Source organism: Centruroides vittatus, unplaced genomic scaffold (assembly GCF_030686945.1).
Source record: "Centruroides vittatus isolate TY-2023 unplaced genomic scaffold, ASM3068694v2 contig_1824, whole genome shotgun sequence".
In the NCBI taxonomy this organism is placed as follows: Eukaryota; Metazoa; Arthropoda; class Arachnida; order Scorpiones; family Buthidae; genus Centruroides; species Centruroides vittatus.
Window position 1 is genome coordinate 693,986 of NW_027121123.1, and position 22,873 is coordinate 716,858.

General features: G+C 24.2%; 1 protein-coding gene across 3 annotated transcripts in view; it reads right to left on the reverse strand.

The window, feature by feature from the left end:
• Positions 1-494: 494 nt before the first annotated feature.
• The window catches only part of LOC136969897 (lachesin-like), a 94,720-nt gene continuing 72,341 nt past the window's right edge, over positions 495-22,873 (reverse strand). For 2 of the 3 annotated variants that reach the window (XM_067264205.1, XM_067264204.1), the window contains 8 exons: positions 16,489-16,696; positions 12,834-13,004; positions 11,849-11,977; positions 9,263-9,550; positions 9,054-9,122; positions 8,388-8,486; positions 3,886-3,978; positions 495-1,782 (listed from right to left, as the gene is read on the reverse strand). In XM_067264205.1, the coding sequence (XP_067120306.1) occupies positions 1,694-1,782; positions 3,886-3,978; positions 8,388-8,486; positions 9,054-9,122; positions 9,263-9,550; positions 11,849-11,977; positions 12,834-13,004; positions 16,489-16,696 (1,146 nt within the window). In that variant the 3' untranslated portion in view covers positions 495-1,693. Of the gene's footprint in view, positions 1,783-3,885; positions 3,979-8,387; positions 8,487-8,994; positions 9,123-9,262; positions 9,551-11,848; positions 11,978-12,833; positions 13,005-16,488; positions 16,697-22,873 lie in introns of all 3 variants that reach the window. The other variant, XR_010879889.1, reaches the window with a different exon arrangement.

Here is a 22,873-nt window from a genome sequence, read left to right on the forward strand (position 1 = left end):
TAAAAATATTAAAAATAATAAATAAAAGTACTATTATTTTACTGAGATTTTTATTTACATATTCATAAAAAGAAAATTTATTTATTTATTATTATTTATAATTATTTTAACATATAAACAACAAAAAATTATATGTATATTCATATTTATATATATATATATGTTTTTTTAAAAATTACTACAAAGCTTTAGATCAATTTTTTTAAAAAACACTTATTTCCTTTTAATGCCAAAATGATACGAAATATATAATTAATTTAAAATACTTTAGATAATAATTAACAATAATAGTTTCAATATACCAAATTATTGCGTCTTGAATACTATTAAACTAAATTAAACATAATTATTATAATATAATCACATAATATCTGTATTTAGGATAAATAGAATATAATAATGATAATGATGATGATAATAATAATAATAATAATAAAGTTTATCTCTTTAAAATCCTAAGATGTGATTTATTCATTCATTTACACTCTCAATATTCTTTGAAATAGTTTTAATAAGTATACAAAAATTTTAACAGGTTTTATTTTTTAAATTTTTATTATTAACGAGGGAAAAATAATCTAAATTTATCAATTTTCTTTTTCTTGAAGTTAAGAAATAAATTTAATAACTTTTAAAACAGTCAAAATGTTTTTAAATCTTTATACATTGCATATTATTATACCAGTGCACAAGAGCAATTGCTACAAGAGGTATATATATATATATTCATATTTATATATAACTTATATAATTTTTTGTATTTTTTTTTTGTTCTTAATTAATACGAATGACATTAAAATTAATTTTCTTTTATGTAACGGATACACTAACTATATATAGGATGTTTCCTTTCCAAGAAGTCATTGAGCATATATCGAATTATCCATAAAATAACATTCCGTAAAGAAATTAACATTTGTTTAAGTAGGAATAATTTTTTTTATTTTTTTACTTCGTGAGCTTCGTCTATTCTTGGATACGACAGTTCACAAGACATATCCAAGATGAAGAGTGCTTACGATGGAGGAAAGCTTTAAAACAGCTGAGAACATTCTTCCAAAGGCATTCTTAAGAAAATGGAGAGAAAATGTGCTGTCGCCATACAGTGTGCTTTAATCGTTTTCTTTCTTTTTTCAAAAAATTCTTAAATGCTGTATGAAATAGTACGACAGTATACAACATTGTAGTAGTCATAATGTAGTCTTGTTTTGTTAATTAATTTATTATTTTTTTGTTTTATTTAAACGGGAGGGAATAATGGATATGATGATTTGCGGACAAAAAAGCATCCCTGCAATGTTGGTGATTTGATGAATGTCTTGGCAGTCAGCATATGATAGACAAATCTTTGGAATTGTCTAAGCTCTAAAGCTGGTCAATAGTTTAATAAAAAGCAGACTATATTGATTTGGGGATCACACGTTGCTACAAGACGGCATCAGATTGTTTGAATGTTTAGATCTTCCAATATTCTTCGTTGGCACATGGACAGTGATCACCGTTATGAAGAAATACGGTGCTTCCTTCACCATAGGACGATTGAAAAACATTATTGTTTAATTTTTTGGGCTATCCCACATCATCCTATTAACATTAGATGAACAGTATGTGCGCCACAAAGTCGTACACGAGACTTTAAAAAGTTCGTATGTATATATATATAATTTTTTGTTTGTTTGTTTGTTTTTTCTTATTAAAGAATTATTCTGATAAACCAATACTTCGAAGCAGTAAGAAGGAGTAGAATAAAGGTCCACTTTGTATCTCTCCAACTGTTACGACCTGAAAAACAAAAACAAAAAAATAATAATAAATAAATAATAAAACATCCAAAATATCAAAGAAAACAATAGAAAAATAGGAATGACATTTAATTCATATTTTAAAAAAATTACATCGAAAATAAATTTAAAACTATATTTAAAAAATAAATTCTATTATTATTGAAATGATTCATTTTCAATTACTTTTTAAAGGAAAAAAATTAATATATATATTTTTTTCCGTTATTTCAAAGTTTAAATGAATCTTCGATTCTGTAAGACAAAAAAAAGTTCAATTTTCTTTCAGTTATCACAAGTCTATTGTGCTTTTTTTATAGATAGAATCAACTATTATCAATCATAGTTGTCATTGGTAAAACGAAAAGGGGAAAAAACATCAATATTGATATACTCTATTTGATAAATATGAAAACCGTTTCTCTTAGACAAAACGAAGAAGGAAAAAAATAAAATTATTTTCTTCAAAAAATTATTCAGTTAAATTAATAATAACAATAATAATAATAATAATAGCATTTTTTTCTTTATTATTAAATTCGAACATTAATGAAACATTATTATATATATATATATATTTCTAACCTTGAGAAATGAGCAAGATGTTACATGTTAATACAAAAATAAATGATCATTACCAGATTCGAGTTATTTAATAAGAATAAAATCATTTTAAAATTGAAAATAATAGATAAAATTCGTTTTAAAATTTTATAATAATGATGGATTACGAGAATGGAAAGTTATAATAATTATTATTATTATTTTTTAATTTCGTGGTTAGACTTTATAATTTAAAACAATTTAATGTCGGAACATTTTGCGTGTTTAGTTCTGTAATTTAAAACTATACGGAAATGTACGTAATTTTTAGTTTTTTTTTTCGTGAAAGTTTACTTTAGTTTTCTATTGTAGAACGTAACAATACAATTAAATGATTATGATTACATGAGTAAATGGATAAAACATCATTTTAAATATATATAATATAAGTTTATGATAAAATTTTTCTACGTTTCGTGTTTAAAAATTATTTTAAGAACCTATTAAATATATTTTATTACAGAAATTTAGGACTATTTAAATTATAACGTCTTCGATAAATTTATTTATTAAATTTAATTTTTAAATGTAAATATATTTCTATATCGAAAATATAATAATGTTTCGTAATTCAATAAGTAAAACTTACGATTTAATCTGAAAATATTAAATTATAAATGATAAATTTTTAAATTTATTTTTTAATAAATTTTTTACATTCAAAATTTGGTTAGAAAATACAACAAAAATATTTTTCTATATTTTTTTTTCCTTAAAATATCATCGATATTTATACTTTTATTCTATAAGATATTTATATACTTTCATATATTTATAAACTGAATAAACATATATATATATAAGAGGGAATATTTTAATATTTCTTATTTTCACTACTTTCCAATATATAAGTAAACTGGTATAGAAGAATATTTATCTTGTCAACATTGAATTGATATTTTCTATTGTCATATTTCATCTAAAGTATTTTCCATGAAAACCTTAATCTACACTTCTCTAACAAAATATCCAGCAAGGTAGATCAGTAACAAAATACAGAAGAGTAGATTTTTCACAATTGTACAGTTGGTTACCCCTGATGAAATTTTTACATAATTTAACTTTTCATATTTTATTTTATATAAATACATTTTCTTTCACATAATCTAGACTTATGTTTATTTTTATATTTATATATATATATATATATATAGGCTACGATTTTTCTCATTTTTTTACTATTAAAATACTCTCTAAATTATCTAGGATAATGTTAAAATTGTATAATATTGTATTCAAGTGGAAAAATCATCCATATATATATATATATATATTATATGATATTCATTGAATCTATATGTATCATATATATTATATGTATTATATGTATATATATATATATATATTATATTATATTTATATTTATACATATATATATTATTTATTTATAACAATTGTATAAATATATTGTAGATTTTATTTTATTTAAGCATGGATATACTTTTGTTTCTTCATAAATATTGAATAGATAAAAAAAAAAAGATCTAGTGACGATTCTTACATGATTTATTTGTATGTGTAGGACTTTGCAGTGATCTTGTTGGAGATTCTATATCTTCAGTCCTGTCTGATTTTGATATTCTTGTATCTTTTTCTATCATAAAAATATATTAATAGTTAAATAAATCAGCAAACCGGAATTAAATTATTTAAAAGTTTTTTTACTTGCGTAAATATAAACAACATTTTAAGATTATAAATATATAATTTTAAAATATTTTACATTATTTAGAATCTAAAATAAATACTATTTTATTTAATTATTTATATTTTCAATTATACTATCGAATATATATTATATAATGAAAATTAAAGCAATATAATTGATGTTTCTTACTAAATAATCTATAGATAAAATTACGTAGGAATTTCATAATACGCTAATAAAGATTAATAATAATAATAATAATTTTTAAGATTTATAAGTAAAAGATTTTATAATTCTGATTTTTTGAGATCGAGAAGAGTTTTGACAGATTCTATGTTTTATCTTAAATGAAAATAAATTCAATTAGAACACGTTCAAATATAGAAATGTATTACTCGTTTCTGTTTAAATATTATAAATGTATCCTGCTACTTAGCTTTTTATGATGTTATTAAATTATCATTAATTTATTCATAAATAATCAATATTTCTAAAATAAACTCCAGAATATAACTCTCATTTTTAATTAAAATAAAAGAATAAATGGTGAAAGAAACTGAATCTTTCCTTCAAAGTAAAAGCCAACACATTATTCAGTTAAATCAAATTACCCTGTATAAATTTAAAATTATTTAATTTTAAGCTGATAAAATTAGTTTTTTTTTCCTTCAACGGATATATATATATATATATATACGTTCCAAAATTTCTAAGTAGCTGATTTATCACTCAGAAATTTCGTAAGCATGCGAAACACTAAAATTAATATTTTCTAAAATAATTTAAGAATCTCATTAGAAGACAGACGACGTATCCTGGTGATTAGAGAATTCAATACGCTTCTAAAAGACAACGATTTGTTCCCAGATGGGGCCATTGTTTTCTTTTTTCATCCTAGATTTTGATTTGTTTCCATGAGTGGCTGTGAGATTTGTGTATCCAGATTTACACTTTGTATATCATTTGTTCGCTTATTTATATAAGAAAAGCCATTAACTTAAAAGAAACTCCTATAAATACAGAATAAAATTGTTTTTTTACCTTAATAAAAGAAATTTTATGCTTTAAAATATACCAAATTATAATTTCCCAAGCTATATATATATATGTATACTCTAGAAATGTATCAAATGTCTTATTCATGTTTCCAATCCATTAACTTGTTTGATAATCGAACTAATCATTAATTCAAACAGAAATATTTGCTTGATAGATATTTCTTTAAAAAAAATTCATTAATCTCAGCGCATTCATGTCATAAAACATAAAAGAAAAATTGGAAATAAAATTATTAAATGATGTGAGCCACCAAATTGTTAATGATGGATAATTATAGAAGTAAATAAGAATCAATTATCCGACACGCAAAGTTGAATATCATATTATCAATCATTTTATTTTAAAACTTTAGAATTCTTTATTTGTAATAGAATATCTTCAAGAAGAATGACTCATTATTCAGTTTACAAATTTGTATTTGTCACATCAATTGTATTTGAATGCAGTGATAAATCATACGAATTTTTTTTTATTTTTTATATAAAGTAATTCATAAATTGTTCATGTGTGTGAATTTTAAAAATATTTTAATGTCATTCTCTTCTGTTATTAAATATTTCTTACGTGTGATGGACCGAGTTAAGTTTATTTATTCACATAATATTTACTTTTTACGTAAAATGTCATAAATTGAAACTGAAATAACAAATAAGTGAAATCCTATAATTACATTTGAAGCAGTTAAAAAGAGAGAAAAATAAATAAATAAATTATGATAAAGAATTTACATTTTATGGACTTTTTTACTATTTTTTTTTAATACAAATTGTACTCAAGTTGAAATATCATTTAAATTACTCTTTATATATATTACTATATTAAAATATTTACATCATAAGCAACCTTTAGTAATTTTAATGGCTGTAAAAAAAATAAAATAAAAAAGAGAGCAACAAATTCCAAGCTGGTTATAAATCTTTTGTATGATAAATGATGATCTTCTTTAACTTTCAGATAACCTGCATAATGATTCATAATTCAATACACTTTTAAAATTACGAGCCATCTTTGCTTTAATGTTTCTTTCCCTTTTCTTGCAAATTTCTTTTGAAGATTTTTAAAACAACCGTGAATTTGTTTCTTCTTTTTAAAAAAATCCGATAATAAAACAAACATTTAATTCTCTGCATTTGATTTTCATTTATATTTCTTAAATAATGCTGTGAATTTCACTTTCATACGCGCTTCTATACATTTTATATCTACATAAATATGTATTGCTTTTATTTTCATGAATGCATGTTAGAGTGCACTCTTATTATTTATATATAAGCGCTTATTTTCATTACTTTCAACGTGTTTACGTGCATTTAATAATTTATTTCAATGAATTACGTGCATATATTTTAACACGTTGCTGTGCATTTTATTATGCGCAGCAACGTGCATAACACTGCTATGCGTTTGAGTTTTCAAATTACAGCTCAAAAATTCATATTATTTGATAGAGGAGAGGGCCACTTATATATTAATACTCAGGAACTTAACTATTCTAAATCTGGCCTTGTCTACTATACATATGCATAAATTACGCTCTTTCTCTTACATATAAAATATGTAAGTAGTATATATCATGTATACAGTTGCTGTAAATTTTAAATTATGTTACTAACCGTATAATATTCTCGCATTTAAATTTATATGTTTATATTCATTCCATTAATTATTCATATATAATTCTTTATTTATTTACATACGAATTCGTTTAATTCATTTAATTGTTAACTTAAAACAATACTTAAATTAATTTATTTAATATTTTATTTAACATTTAAAATGTAAATTTTAATTACTGGCATCCACCTTTATACTTAAAATTCGGGATAATTGTTTAGAAATAAATTTTCTAGGATGTATCGACTTTTACATTTAATTCAGACAAATTCTCAAATTAAAATTAATTAAACTTAAGGGAGTAATTAGAGAAAGAATTCTATTAATTAAAATAAATTTATTGACTTTAATGATTACTGTTTACAGCATTAAATATTTATAAATAAATAATATTTCTCTAAAAGGAATTTTTTTCCTACTTTTTTTTTTAATTGTTAATAATTAATTTATCTATGATTGATTTTCTATTCCGTATGTAATCATATAGATAAAGTTCTTTTTGTTTATTATTATCATCGTCTGTCTATCTGTTCATGCAAAAGTACGATTTCTACAATCATTAAAATCCAACTGTAAGATTAATTTCCAGATAATTTTTCAAGTTTTTCCTGTATTGCCTTATAAGTTTGTACTGCCTTTATGTATTAAACATCAACTTTCTCCAATGCATAATGCACTATCGTAATGGAATTTTAATGTAAAATCGAAACACTATGGATTGTATGCTGACTACTGCTATAGTTTGATCAATGATAAATCAATCGTGAGATATACAAAAAGGAAATGGAAATTACTACATATTATCTGAAATATTAACAATATACCGTTTCTGTTTCTTCCTATAAACTCTATACAAAAGTCGATATTGCTTAAAGGATAGGATTAAATATAGATTTGGATATCAACCTTTCCTCCAAAAAAGTGATGTTGCTCTGAATCAAAGGTTTATTTCTATATCAGGATATAAAAAAGATGAAAATAGTCTAATTATATAGATTCAATATAGGTTACGTCTCTTTAAAATATATATATATATATATATTGTATATACATGAGGAAACTTTATCCCATTTTATAAGCAATAAACTGACAAGCAGTATAAAAATCCAAATCTCAATGTTCATCACTTATAGTCTCACAATTCGAATTTTCAACTGAATGACACCTGGAGAGTCAAAGATCGCTAAGATGTGAATTATACATGTTTTTCTTTCCGTCCCCTAAAGAAACTGTCTTTCCACAGATATATGTACACTAAAAAAGAGTTTCGTTCAATAATTCATATAGATCCTTTCTTCCTTTTTTTTACGTTTTTTTACTTTAAACGTTGAATTTTGGAAGGGAAAAAATAACATAAAAACTCATCCAAACCAGATTAGGAAGTAGAATATGTCTTTGACCAGTGAGGGGGTTGTCGTTATGAGACTTAGATACCTCACGCAGTATATGATGGTGTCACATAATTTACTTTTATTGCCTGACTAGCAGTGAAAAGCCACGAACATTTCGATCATTTACTAAAGTATCGTATTATAATAAATAAAAATTTGATCCAAACTATTTCAAGTTTTTTCTTAAAAAAAAACATTTATTAAACGGTTAGTTATTTATCAATTATTGAAAATTAAAATACACGAATTCGTGTTTAATTTCTATTATTTTTTTAATTTTTTAATATTTACCTGCACGAAAATCGTGAGATTCGTCCATTAATGAATTAGTAGCTGGTACTCCATACGTCTTCCTCTGTGCATAACTATCGTTATGTGAGTTTTGAGAATCTATAAATAATAAATAAAATTATGAATGACTGCAATTTGGTTTTATGCATTTAAATTCCGAACATTCATGTTGCATAATCGAACTACATTTTTACTTGAATTTTAAATCACTTCAATGTACAGAATTTATTTCTGGAATTTAACAGTTAAACTTCTAATAAATATAAAATATAACTCCACTTTTTAAAAGCGAAAATACACCATTCTATTCATTTTTTAATACTTTAATAAATATGAAAATAATGATCATTTTTTCCTGGAAATACATTTTTCTAGAATTAGAATTTTAAAAATTATATAAATTTTTAGATTTATATTATTAAAATACTTAATAATTATCTTCCTATGAGCAAATATTTATATATAAACGTTGATTAAAAACTGAATTGTATGATAATTTTACGTTTATAACAAGAGAATGTTCACAGAATAATAATGATGATGTAAGGCTGAGATTCGGTTGACAACGAATAGTTTGAATATGCAACATGTTTGGTAATGAACTAACCATTAGATACAATGCTTTACTGAACAATTCGAATAGATTAAGGGAATTAGTTTGAGCACCTCTCATTCTGGGTAGATACACTTCATAAGATGGAGTTGGCCTCGGTAATGTCGTTGGCGGTGGTATTTCTGAAATGTTATTTAATAGGTGTTTATTCTATCGTGTAATAATATGCAAGCCTGTTAATACAATTGTTAACTGGGGAAATTTCGAGTTTGTATATTTAATCAAAACCATAGAAAATTATATTTAAGATTTGTTTCCTTACCGTAAAGTCTTATGAAACCTTCCTTCTCTCCTAGTGTATTTTTCGCTAAACATTTATAAGAACCAAAATCTCTATCGTTTAATTCGAATATTTTGATTTTCATGGTGATTTTATACGATTCTTCCTCTTCTGTTAATTCGTACTTTCTATTCTGTAGGAGTAACATACCATCACTTCGTATCCATGATGTTAATGGCCGCGGAGATGCTTCCAGTTTGCATTCCAGCGTAACGTCAGTATTAGCTGCTGCACCAACTAATTGATTTGGTACGCGAATTTTTGGCCGAACTAAGCATAAAAATAGCAATAAGCAAGAGTCATTTAAACGAATATAAAATAAATTTAAGTATTTTATTTTATTTTTTTTAATTTAAAAGCGTAATTAATTCAATTTTTTTCTAGTCATTTCTAGTTTACTCACACATAACGTTCTACTATTAATTTATATCAATACCGTAATTAATTTTGCCAATTTTAAGCTTAAAATAAACATATCTTAAATTAATTTACGTGCTAAATTAAGCACGTTATGCCTAAATTTAAATGGTTAATTACCATTGAGTTAATATAAATTTATATCATACATTTCTCCTTAAAGTATATACAGTATATATTTTTTTAAATAAATTAGTATAAATTAATTAATTGTATTTTTAAAAAAACATAGAAGCTAACTGCAAATAAAAACAAAAAATAATCGCGAATTACTTAATCAAATATTTATTATTTTTTCTAACTAAAATGAGATAATTTAAATGAATTTATTTCTTATTTTTTCGATTAAGAAAATAATAATAAGATTAAAAAATTATGCGTTTATACATCAAAAAATATGCATACGTTTAATATATTTTTTTCATCATTCTTTTTTCTTGTTCAAATAATACATTTTGTAACAAATCTAATACTTTAATTCAAGCAAACAGAGATAACAAAAGTAAAATTGCTGAAAGAAAAAAAATAAAAATAAATAAAAATAAAAAAGGAAATCTCAAGAAACATACAGCTTCAATCTTTTCTGTTAAAAGCAGTCAGGATAACGGTGTAATTTAAAAGTAAGATATCTTTGTTTCTGCAAACAAACTGCTTCATTTCTTACAACTTCTGCCAAAAATAAGCATAGGAAAACTTCTATTTTGTTTTCTTCTTATACAGTAGACATTGCCACTTTAATGGTTTTTTGAATATCGGTTGTACAGAATTTGGTTTTATAAATACTTTCTAGATATTCTGGTGGACCTTCCTTTTTTTTTCTTTCTTTCTTACTATCGTTATATTACATACATACAATATATAAACCCTATTAATTTTTCTTTTATAAATTTCAATCTGTAAAATTTTCTTTAGGGAATAATCCCATCTGGATGAATTACATCTCAAAATCAAACTTTTTTTTTTTTGCTTGAATTATTCATTCTTCAGACATGATTAATAACCACCAACCGAATAGATGAACGTCTAATATCTTATGAATAAAATAAATTGTTTATATATTTTTTCCTTTCTTGGATTTAAAAAAAATGACAAAGATGTATAGTTCACGTAGATAAAAAAAAAGAGAAATGGGAAAAATAGTAATTTTGGAGAAGAAAAATAGGTGCATACACATAAATGCATGCGAGTTTGTGCTGTAGAATTAACACTCGATAGAGAAATGATCAAAGTTTGAATGCATTTTAATTTATTAAAATTAATGATTTCGAACTAAAAGTAAAGATAAACATAAAGATTTCTAAAGCAAACCATAAAAGATACTCTAGAGATTCATGAGTTCTACGTCTTAATGTTAATGTATCCTGAAAGGCCACTTCATTATTTACGCTAGTTCGAGGAACCGATGTATTAATAAACACGTGGATAACATCAACAAATACACTCGGATTAATTAATAGGATTACAATCCGATTAAGCATACCAAACGTTTCCAATATTACGCAGATTGTGCCAAACAACAGACTGCTCAATGTAATCCCAAATGGTAGAGAAGTCACAAGAGGATATAATAGTTGAACTATTCACAATTACCACAAAGTGTGATTTCAGTAATACCTTAGATATTGCCTAACACCACGTAATAATGCAAGGAACAACTATCGCTTCAGAGAAAATTGTAATTTTGTCAAACCACTGATAATCGCAAGAATTAAAGTAAAGTAATGTTAGAATTATTCGTCCATTATTTAAATTATCTTCTTTCCTTCCTTTATTTTAATGATAAGACTAATCCTATTTGTAACAATGAGTGCTATTTCATACAGTTTATACAATTATTTAATTTTTTTTTTTTTTTTTTTTTTTTGCAAATTTAATTATTTATATCGTGTAAATAAGTGCAAGTTTTATAATTTTAACCATTAAATAATAACAAAGAATTATTTTTAATGTATTTATATTATGTTTTATATAAATTTTAAAGGTTTGTGTAGAAATATAAAGAAAAAGTATATAATAGGGAAAAAAAAATTCATAAAAATTCATTCGAAACTGTAAAAAGAAAATAATCGTCTAGACTTAAATCTTCTTAAAATTACTGAAAATAACGATGTAGTAGATATAGTATATACAGTAATTCTATCCTACACTTACAATTTACTTGTACTAAGATGCGTTTGCTGACTGTTGGTGGCACACCATTCCATGCTATACATAAATATGCTCCCATGTCTTCTCTAGTAACTTGGCTGATATTTAAATATTCGCCTTCTACTTTAGGAGCTAAAAAGAACATATGTCGAGTTAACAATGTAAATGAATGGAATACAGACTGTACAGTATGTTATTATGCAAATTAGTTTGTAAATGATGGCATTTTAAAATTTAAATGAACCTTTTCAACAAAGAATTTCTTCTTCTTTTTTTCTTAATAAAGAAAAAAGTAAAAAGAAAATATCTAAATATTTTTAATTATAAAAATTCTTGTATTTTTCAAGCAATAAATATATTTTTAATATATATTATAAACAAAAATTAATAAATCGGTAATTGACAAGTTAATTTCTGTTACGTAACAGAATTAATTTAAATTATCTTTTACGTAGTAGCTTACGTAATAATTAAGTAATGCGCTGTGTTAAGTAAGCATAATACATAATAATATATAAATATTTTACTTAGAAATGACTTTAAATTTCTAATCTTATGATAATTAACTTTTATATAATGTAAGCAAAAATACACGTATATTAATTTTAATTATTGTCGAGTTGAATAAAGTTATTTAAACTATTAACTCGTCATTAAACCCTGTTGTAAGAAAGAGAATTATAAATCGATCCAATGGGATAGCAGACAAGTTAATGAAATTATTAAATGATATTTCAACACTTTAAAAGCCTCTTGTTTACACAAACAGGTACCAATGAAAGTTTGCGAGTAATCAGTTTAAATTGTCTAACCAATTAATATCTTGCCAGATTATTAAATTAGATAATTTCGGTTTCGGATGGGTCAACATACGTTTATGATTTATAATTAAATGAATTTTATAATGGAAATTAACGTAGGAAGAAAAATAATAATAAGTGTATAATAACACCAATTATAATAATTGAAATGTAAATATATTATTTACCTGAGTACCTCCTCCCCCCATAAGAACCTAAATTGATATCTTTTCCGTCTTCTCTTCTCCACGAAATATTTGGAACGGGATACCCTGATGCTCTGCATCTTAAACTGACTTTCGATCTCTCTTCTACTACGATATCTGAACTTGTACCGTCTTCCACAACAGAAGGTGGCACTACAGGTGTAAATAATATAAGAAGTTAGTGTGAAAAATCATAAAAATATTAATTTTTAAATAAATTCCAACTGTTTTTTCTTTTACAAACTTTCAACTTTTGCATTTATATATTTATTATTATTTAATTTTGTATACGTTCTTTACGCCTTCACTTAATGCAGTCTTTAATAATAAACTGTATTTCGTTAATTGGTAGTCTTTATTTATAGTTATTGGGCTCCAATTTAAAAAAAGTTGTAGACTTATACATCCTACTGCTGTCTGTCCTTCCTTAATCTCGAGAACGGTGTTAGATAGTTGACCGGCATGACTCTGTTGTTATCAGGAGAAGTATGATGTACAGGGGTAAGACACTGCTAATTTGAGATCGAGAGCATATATTTTAAATTAAATAAATTAAAATAGCAGCCCGTCACTAAATAATTTCTCGTAAACCTATTTATTTTTCTTTTATATTATATTTATGTATATTTAATAATATGCATATTCAAATTTCTTTTTTTTCTACTTGTAAATGTACTTTAATTATATTTAATATTTATCTTTTCTTGCTGCGATATTCTCAGTATATTTGATGTCTGTTTAAGTCGTTATTCCCTTAATAAATTAAGAACCGCTAAAGTTTAAGTGTGTTATTTAATTATAAAATTTGTAAACAGAATTATTAAAAAAACTAAAGATTTATAATTTATAACTTTGAATTTTAAGAAAATTTAAACGATTTAAAAAATTACGAATGTAAAGAGTTAAATATTCTCCCTCATGAAATGTGTTTTTATTTATTTTCTAAATAATTTCAAATATAACTTTTTATTATAAATTTATAAATACTTTAACTGAAATAAAATTTTATAATAAATAAATTTCTTTTATTAAAATTATTCAAGTTGGCAGACAAATTCGCAAGGCGTTTTGAAATTTGTAAACAGTTGAATATAACATTTGAACGTAAGTAAATCATTTAAAGTATTATAAAATTAAATAATTTTACAACATTTTACCACATATTTTATAAATTTCTTCATTTATATAACAAAGAAATTCGCTTAAGGCCTTTACAAAAATTTTAAAAAATGTTTACTAATGCTATGTAAAGACGATAAACTAAATTAAATAATTTATAAATAAAACTTTTAAATTTAAGTAAAATTTAATATATAAAAGAGCTAATAAATTGTGATCTTTATTTCCATTCTCTTTTCTTCATAGAAAAGTTAATGAACACTTTAGATTATTTGTATCTTTAACATACGTATCACGTTTAGTAAACAAAGGAAAATCTTCAATAGATGTTCTTAAACTTTCTATAATTATAAAAAACAAAAAATTTCACCTCTTGGTTTTCTATTGAATTTTTTATACGAAACTACACGCAAGGGTAACACGTTGAAATTCCACGCAGTATCAAATAGCATCCCCAGTTTAGATTGTTCTCTAGCAAAAGAATGCAGTAACGAAAAAGAACTTGATAAATTGCTTACAGTAGACTGACCATACATACTCACAACAACAGGTCATGGTCTTACTCTTGTAAAGGTCTACAAGGGGGATATACAATTTGTAAAGTTTAAACTCGTATTCTGTTGCTTATAATATCCTCTAGAGAAACGGAAGTTAGTAAATCGTTTTATTGTGCGAAAACTGTGGTTAATTAAGTGTCAAAACTATGCAAATTTTGTAGATTAATGTACTGACATGCGAGTTGATTCGGTAGAAAATGTTCACTTGGTCACAATCAAGGTATTTGGGATGTGACAAAGATTCATATATTCAAAACTCTGCTTTTAGAATTTAAAGTTCTATTAACATTTCTAGATAATATGAGGATCATTAGTGTACATTTATTTTCATTATGTACTCAATCTCGATTTTCATTCCTGCATTTATTCAAGAGGATAAGTATCGAATTATGTATTGATGATGAATAAAATGTACTAGAAGACGGCCGTAATTATAATCTGTATGTAATTATTTACAAAATTATCGGAAGATTTTTAATATATTCGAAATGATGGAATGCATGAATGAGAAATGAGATGAATTCAATATTTAAATAAATAGTAAGAAAAAAATTGATTACTCTATTTATCTTTTCTTTTTTGTGTGTGTAACAAATGCCTTTTCTTCTTGAAGTGTTAATTGATGAATTTCTTTAAGAGAAATCGCTCTGGAAACGGAATATTGTACAGTTGTATGTTGATTTAATATTGTTAATTCCATTCTTTTATCTCATGCCTCATAAAGCATGAATGATGAAAGACGTTTTGTAAATCAACAGAATGGAAAAATTATTAAACGACGTTTAATAACAATGATAAATATATTAAATATATTTAGATTTATTATTGTTTTAAACGTTATTACTTTTAATCAATGTAGAAAACTTTTACTTTTTTTCACGTTTTATCGTCGAATTTATGAAATTTATTTTCTAACGTCGAATCCTCTAGAACGAAGCAATATTCCTTATACAACTATGCATATGTTTTATGTAAATTCTGTTTATGATTTTCTCATATAATGGAAGAAATGATGAAAAAATTCATTGCCGTCGCCTATAGCACGTATATTAAACTTATAAACAAACTATAAAGGCCATTAAAACTATTCGTTTCCTGCATAAATATATATTTAACCCTCTTAATAATAAATCATATATTTAAAAGAATATACATAAATGATTAAAATTTAAATAGATTTATGTTAATGTAAATAAATAAAAAGTTTTAGCAAGCCTCGTAGTCTGAAAAACAATAATGCGTTTATATTTTATTAACGTTTCCAATTAGGAATTTTATATTGTTATTTAAATGATAAAGATATATAAATTATGCGTATTAACAGTCATTAAATTAATTGAATAAAGCATAAAGTACGTAGTAAAAAATAGAATAAAGATAAATTATATTTTCCTAAATTTTGACATGAATTTAACTTTTTATTGTTTGTAAACATAAGCAATACATTTGTAGTACAACTGAGGTTCATGTTACTATTCAAATTCATTTGAAAAAACAAAATAAAAAAACTTTTTCCTTCTCTAACTTGACATATAAAACGCATTTTTATGATCCTGTTTTTTAATTTTCATTCCCTACTGTTTTTTAAAAAAAATACATATATACATATATATATATATATATATATATATATATATATATACTTTTTGTATACTTGTTACGTCCCGTCTCGAAGCAAATCTTGTTACTTTATGTACAACATATACAACACATTGTACGAAGTGATTGAATTTCTAATTTGACAAGTCGACTGTGTCTACATACTCAAGTTGACTTCTTTTGTCGAACGTATAAAAGTGGCATATTTCTGAGAAAGTTAAACTGACAGCACAGCCTCCCTTTTCATGTTTGTTCTCTTTGTTATTGTCGTGTGCAAACCGATTGAATGAAAAAAAAGATACGACAGAATGTAAGATGTCTTATGTGAGAGACGTTTCATCAACAGAATACAATTTACTTACCCATAACTTCTAAGTATCCCAATTGGCTAACCATGGGTTCTGTATTAATTTGACACATGTACGAGCCTTGATCTTCGATTCGGACCTCTTTTATATGTAAGTACCATTGTCTGTGGTTGTTATTGCTTACACGAATACGTGAGTCTCTAGTGATTACGTGTGTGTGAATTGATAAGAGAGTTTGTGTATCCATCTTTATCCATGCTACCTACAGAAAAAAGAAATGAAGTAAATATATTAAATTAGTAAGTAAAATTATAATTACAGTCATTAATTAATTAATTTTTTTATAAAAAACATCTTCTTCTTTAAGATTAATTAAGTCATAAATGAATAAATTGATGGCTTTTTATTAATATTTATAATTAAAATCATTCTCTAAATACTTAAAAAACGTGAAATATATTACTAAAAAGTCTTTGAATTATTTATTAATTCAAAAAACCAAATAAAATGTATTAAGTTCACTTCACGTAATATATATATATTTTTAAAAGTTAGAGTTTAAAAAAATTATCAAACTTTATATATATGTTTTTTTATATTAATACTTTTTGTTTTAATGTTAGAGACAAACCGGGTCATTCAAGAACTGCTTAGTCAGGGATAGAAGAAGAAATAGTGGAAAGTATTGTCGCCTCCCTAACGTTCTAAGTAGCCATATAAGGCACTTTAGACGTTTGTTCAACCAACATTTGAGTAGGAAGATCGTTCTTTGCTGCCAAATCGTTGTTTGAATAGTTTTGTCCCGATTGAAAATGTTTCAACACTGCAACATAAAAAAACAATTTTGCATATAAAAGGTTTAAAAAATTCCATTCTTTGTTTGATAAATACGAATCTTTAAATGTTCCGAACGTTAAACTATCGGAAATTCTTTATGCCAATCTAAGAGATGATTTTTTTGAAGCATAACAAACGATCGTTCGATAGAAATGCGATGGAGTGAATTTTTCTCAGTTTTCCCATCCATTTAAGCAAGTAATCCATACTTTTTTTTGAGAAAAAAGAAGTTGAAGAAGACCCATTTTTTTTCTTTCTGTAAACAAAAATGAAAGAAAAGAGTTTGATTAAAACGAATTGCGACAGTTAAGGTCTTAGTTTTTGGTTATAAATTCAGTAAATTAAACAAAGAGTTGTAGAAAATCGATTAGATAATTGGTAATTCTTGTCGGTGGACATCTTATGTAACAATCTATATCGGTCTTAATAGCGTACGTATAAAGATTATGTCCAAATCCTACGGTGACATTAAGTGTTCCAGCAGAGGACATATTCGTACATCTTCCATAAAGATTGACAACGAAAAAACCTTAAGGATTTCGAATCCCAACGATTACTTAGAAAATCAAGTAAGAAAAATTAGTAAGGAAAGTAATGTAGACAAGATGATTCAAAGAGAAAATACTTTAGGACATTGAGTACTGAACATTTTGAACAGAATAGACAACGTAGTAAGCTTGCGGTTATAGAAAAGCCCATTCTAAAAATGTTCCATGAATGACAACATCACTCTGTATCATCATTTTACATTTGACGTTTAAAATTAACTTTAAACGTTCAAAACTTATTTTTCATCAATTTAAAATCATATTATTCTTTTTAATATATGGGTGGGTGTATGTATAAATATATATATTAATAACGACGTCCATCTTTCAAAACTTCTACACTGTTTTTTCCATTTTAAAACCACTTTTTTTTCAATGCATGCGACTGCTAAAATGAATTTCAAATTCGATTTCATTTTATAAAGTAATGTTAAATATTTGAATATTTACATTTTTATTATTGATAAATATTATTTATGCAATTTTTAATCATATTTTTAATTTATTTAGTTTAAATATATGCTCTCCACCTCAAATTAGTAATGTTTTGCCCCTGTACATCATACTTTTCCTGATGGCAATAGAGTCGTATCCGTCATCTATCTATAGGGTCTACAATGTTTTCAAATTGCAGCCCAATTATTTATTGTTTTTAAGTGCTGAATTTAAAAAATCAATATACTTTTTTCGATTTATAAACCGTATCTTCATATATTTAAAGGAATTATACCGATAAAATGATTTTAAATTTATACTTTTATGGTAAAAACAATTAAATTCTTACATATACTTAACCACAATTACAACTAATTACTTTTATATAACCGTTTAATCCATTCATATATCAAACCATACGTCCGTAATTACAACATTTAAATCCCAAAATTGTAACATTTTAATTAGAAAAAAAAATAAAATAAAATAAACGATAACTCTTTAGATAATTGCCAGGTTTATACAACATTCTTTTTAATTCTCAGACGTTTAAAATTGTAATTTTATACATTTAAAAAGTTTTTAAAACAAATTTTAAATTTAAGAACGCTACATTAACGTTTAAATACTTTTAAAATAAATAAATAAATAAAAAATATATATACATTTAACTTTTAAAAAATTAAGAATTTATTCAATTCAAACCAACCTTAAAATGAAGAATATAGAATTTCATTCTATAAAATTCAGTAGTAGAAATTATTATATATATATATATATATATTTTTATTTATTTATTTATTTTTTGAATTATGAATAGATTCCATTATAAGTGAAAATCCTCCTATAGTTGTGTTATAAATCTCTATACTTTACAATAAAAGGAGAATTTACATATATATTATCTATTACCATTCTTCATGTTATATGTATTGCGGACGGAACACACTCAAAGATAGTAAATAATAAAATTTTATATTGAAAAGTCTTACATTCGATACAATTCTATTTAGTGTTGCAGACATGTCTTTCAAACGAAGAGCAACACACGAAGAACGTTGAAAATTTCTGACATAAAAATTCTTAAAATATGCTTTGACTAAATATTTCAATGCTTATTGAATTTTCTGATATATAACGATCAAAAAACGGCCATCTTTTAATATTTTTTACAGCCGTTTCCATTAAATAATTGTATCGGATGATACGCGAAACCTTATCAAATTTATACAAATCCACTGTAGATAAAGTTAGGCAGGGGTGTTTTTCTGCATTTATACGCTTGTATAGAAGTGTTACGTACGTTGTAACACATCAATGTAATGTAATCGTTTATAGGAAAAGACTCATTGTAAGAATAGTCCTTCCGGGCAAAATTTGTTATGGATAACTTGCCTAGGCTTTAGTATATACCAGATTTTTCAAGTCTGTAGCGATATCACGTTCTTATATATGGACAGTATAGTTCTGAAACTATTCTACTTCCTTAGTATGCAGCTGAAGGGAATGTTATTTGTGGCTTGATCCACATATGGCTGCATTGGCTGACGGGGCAGCAAACAAGGCGTTGAAGGTAGGCAAGACGTGACTAGAGTTAAGAATACATTGCTGTATTGTGAGGTTAACTGGGAAAGACTATATAGAAATTCGAGATCATTTAGGATGTAGGTTGGCAGAAATTTTCTGTGAAGAATCAACAGTTTTTAGATAGATAAAATAAAAATATATATATAATAGCTACAAAAAACAACTCACAATTCCCCAACTGAAAATGCAATTACGAAAATTCCATATGGAACAGATAACCTTGCTTCAAAACATATATAGCAAAACTTGTGATTTAATAATATATTATTATGTCATATTATATGAATTATTTGTGATTTATTCATTTATTTCAATTAGTATGATAAATATTCACACATATATAATATATATATGTGTGTTTATATATATATATAAGCTTATATCTTGTATAAGCTTATAGCTTATATATGTATGTATCTATGTACAAATTTGATTACTACTCATTAAAGATTTATTTTCTATAATTAATGTCATAATAACTAAATATAAATTTAATAATATATATTAATATAGCGTAGAGAATGTAATAAATTTTTAATTATTTAAATTTAACGACTTGTGATTTATTGGATAACATTAATTTAAAACTTATCCATTTATTTGTCTATCCATTAAGTAAAGGATGGCGTAGTTGAGCGACTGTTTACCTTAAATATTTTAAAAGTAATTTATAAAATTGTTTATTCGTATATTTCTTCAGTTAATCACGAAGATCTTTTAATGTTTATATAAAGTATTTTACGAGTTTTTACTCGATTAAAGATCTGGAAGAGTAAAGTTGCGTAAATGGTTTACAAGTTCAGTCTATCTAATTTCTTTTCTCTTGAAGGTAAAATGATAATTAATTAATTTATTCGCCTGAAAACATCGAATCCGTGTAATACATTAACTCACTTGACCATATATAAGTTCTCTAGGCATTTAACAACGTTCAACTAGTTGATTAACAACAAACTATAAGAATTACTCCATACGCCTTCAGCGTTAAACAATGGTTACAAACTTTCAAAAATATATGACAGAAACTAATCTTTAAAAATTTTATAATTACAAATTATTAAACAGTTAATTTACATTTTTTCACGTCTATTCAATGAACAAATTCATTATCATTTAAAGGCTTTTGTTATAATTAAGTTTTCATATAAAAGTGACCGCCTGAATCAACGATTTTTTAAGATATTTTTTTAACGTGGAAAGATAAATTTAGCGAGATATTTATGTAATAAAATTTTTTTCTAACGTTTCTTGCATGCTTTAACAAATAAATTACTTATTATCGACATCATCTAATTAAGATAAAGCTTATAAAAATTTTCTAACATTATATAAGCTGTTGGTGTGGGTTTAGAGAAAACACATTGAAAATTTCTGATAACTTTCCATACAATCGTGTATAGAATTTTCATTTTAACTTATCGAACTTTCAACGTTGACATTGTCGACATTGAAATGCAATGTGAATTCTTAGAATCCAGGTTGAAGAAATGTCTTTATTTAAACTCTTCCACGTTCAGGGATTTATAAATAAGAAGAACGAGTTTGTAGTGTAATCGCAAGAAAAGCAAATATAAAGTTATTTATACAAATAAATTGAGATATAAATTTTAAATTTTATTTTAAAAAATCGTCTATAACCTTATATAACCATATTAGAATCATCGCCATTAAAATTTATTACATAAAAAATAATAGTAATACGAAACGATGAAATTTAAAGCATATATATATATTTATAAGTTATATATTTATTAATTCAACAAAAAATTAACTTATAAAAGTCAAAGGTTTCTGTCTGTCTCCATTCTGACTAAATGATTTAAGTTATTTATAAAGCTAACATAAAGTTCATTGTGTAATATTTGGTGTTATCAAATAATACAATTAAAAAGTAACCAAAAATAAACGATAAATAATAATCTAACTGTTAATATTTTTATTAGAATGGCTGCAGAAAAGAAATAAAACGAGTTTAAGGTAATATAATTTATCTCATACCACGAAGAAGATAAATATGTTTTTAAAAAAATAATAAATTCTTGTATTATTTATTTATAACGTTTTGATAAATTTTATTTTATTAGGATATAAATATTCCATTATTTAATATACATATTCATCAACTGATTATTCTGTGATACTTCATAAATTAATTATAAATTAACGAAAACTGATAAATTTAGTTTTTACTTTTTATAATAATAATAATAATAATTTATTTATTTATAGATATATATAATTATAATTTATATTTTTACTTCATCAATAATTTATACGCAATTTATAACCAATGTACTATTTCCGTGCTTCTAATAGAATTTAATGTAAAGCTTACACGAAAAATGAAAATAAAATATATTTCTACAATGCTAATTAATTAAAAATAAAGAATATATATTTCTACGCTAAATAAATATTTCACTTTTCTATTTATATCAATGCTCATGTTTTACTTTTTTAAAAATAATTTTATAACATAAAAACGAGTCTAGATAAAAATTTAATAAGAAAAAGTTGTATAAAACTTGAATAAAACTATATTTATTACGATTTTTAACTTAACTTATATAAAATTGTGAAAGTTTAATTAATTTAAAAAAAACAAAAACACGTATAAAACTATAAATGTCTTCTGTGGCTTTTTTCTAACTTAACAAAAAAGTTTCAAGCATTTATTTACTAGAACATTAATTTTTTTACTGTATATACTTTACTTTCTGTAGATAAATAACGTAACAAATTCTAAAACACATTTTTTTACAATTTAAAAAAAAATTATTTTCATTATTTGTCTTTTTTAAAAATTAAAATGATCAATAATTAATAATATAGGTTAAAATGTTTATTTATAAAAATAAAAATTTAATTTTTGGTCTTATTATTAAAATAAATAATCAATAATATTGTTTTTTTAATATTAGATTTTTATTATAGAAGTTTATTTAATTAATTTTTTGGGCTGCAATTTTTTTCAAATTGCATACCTATAAATTCCCGCTGTCCTCCGTCCGTTCCTTTGTTTGTCTGTCTGT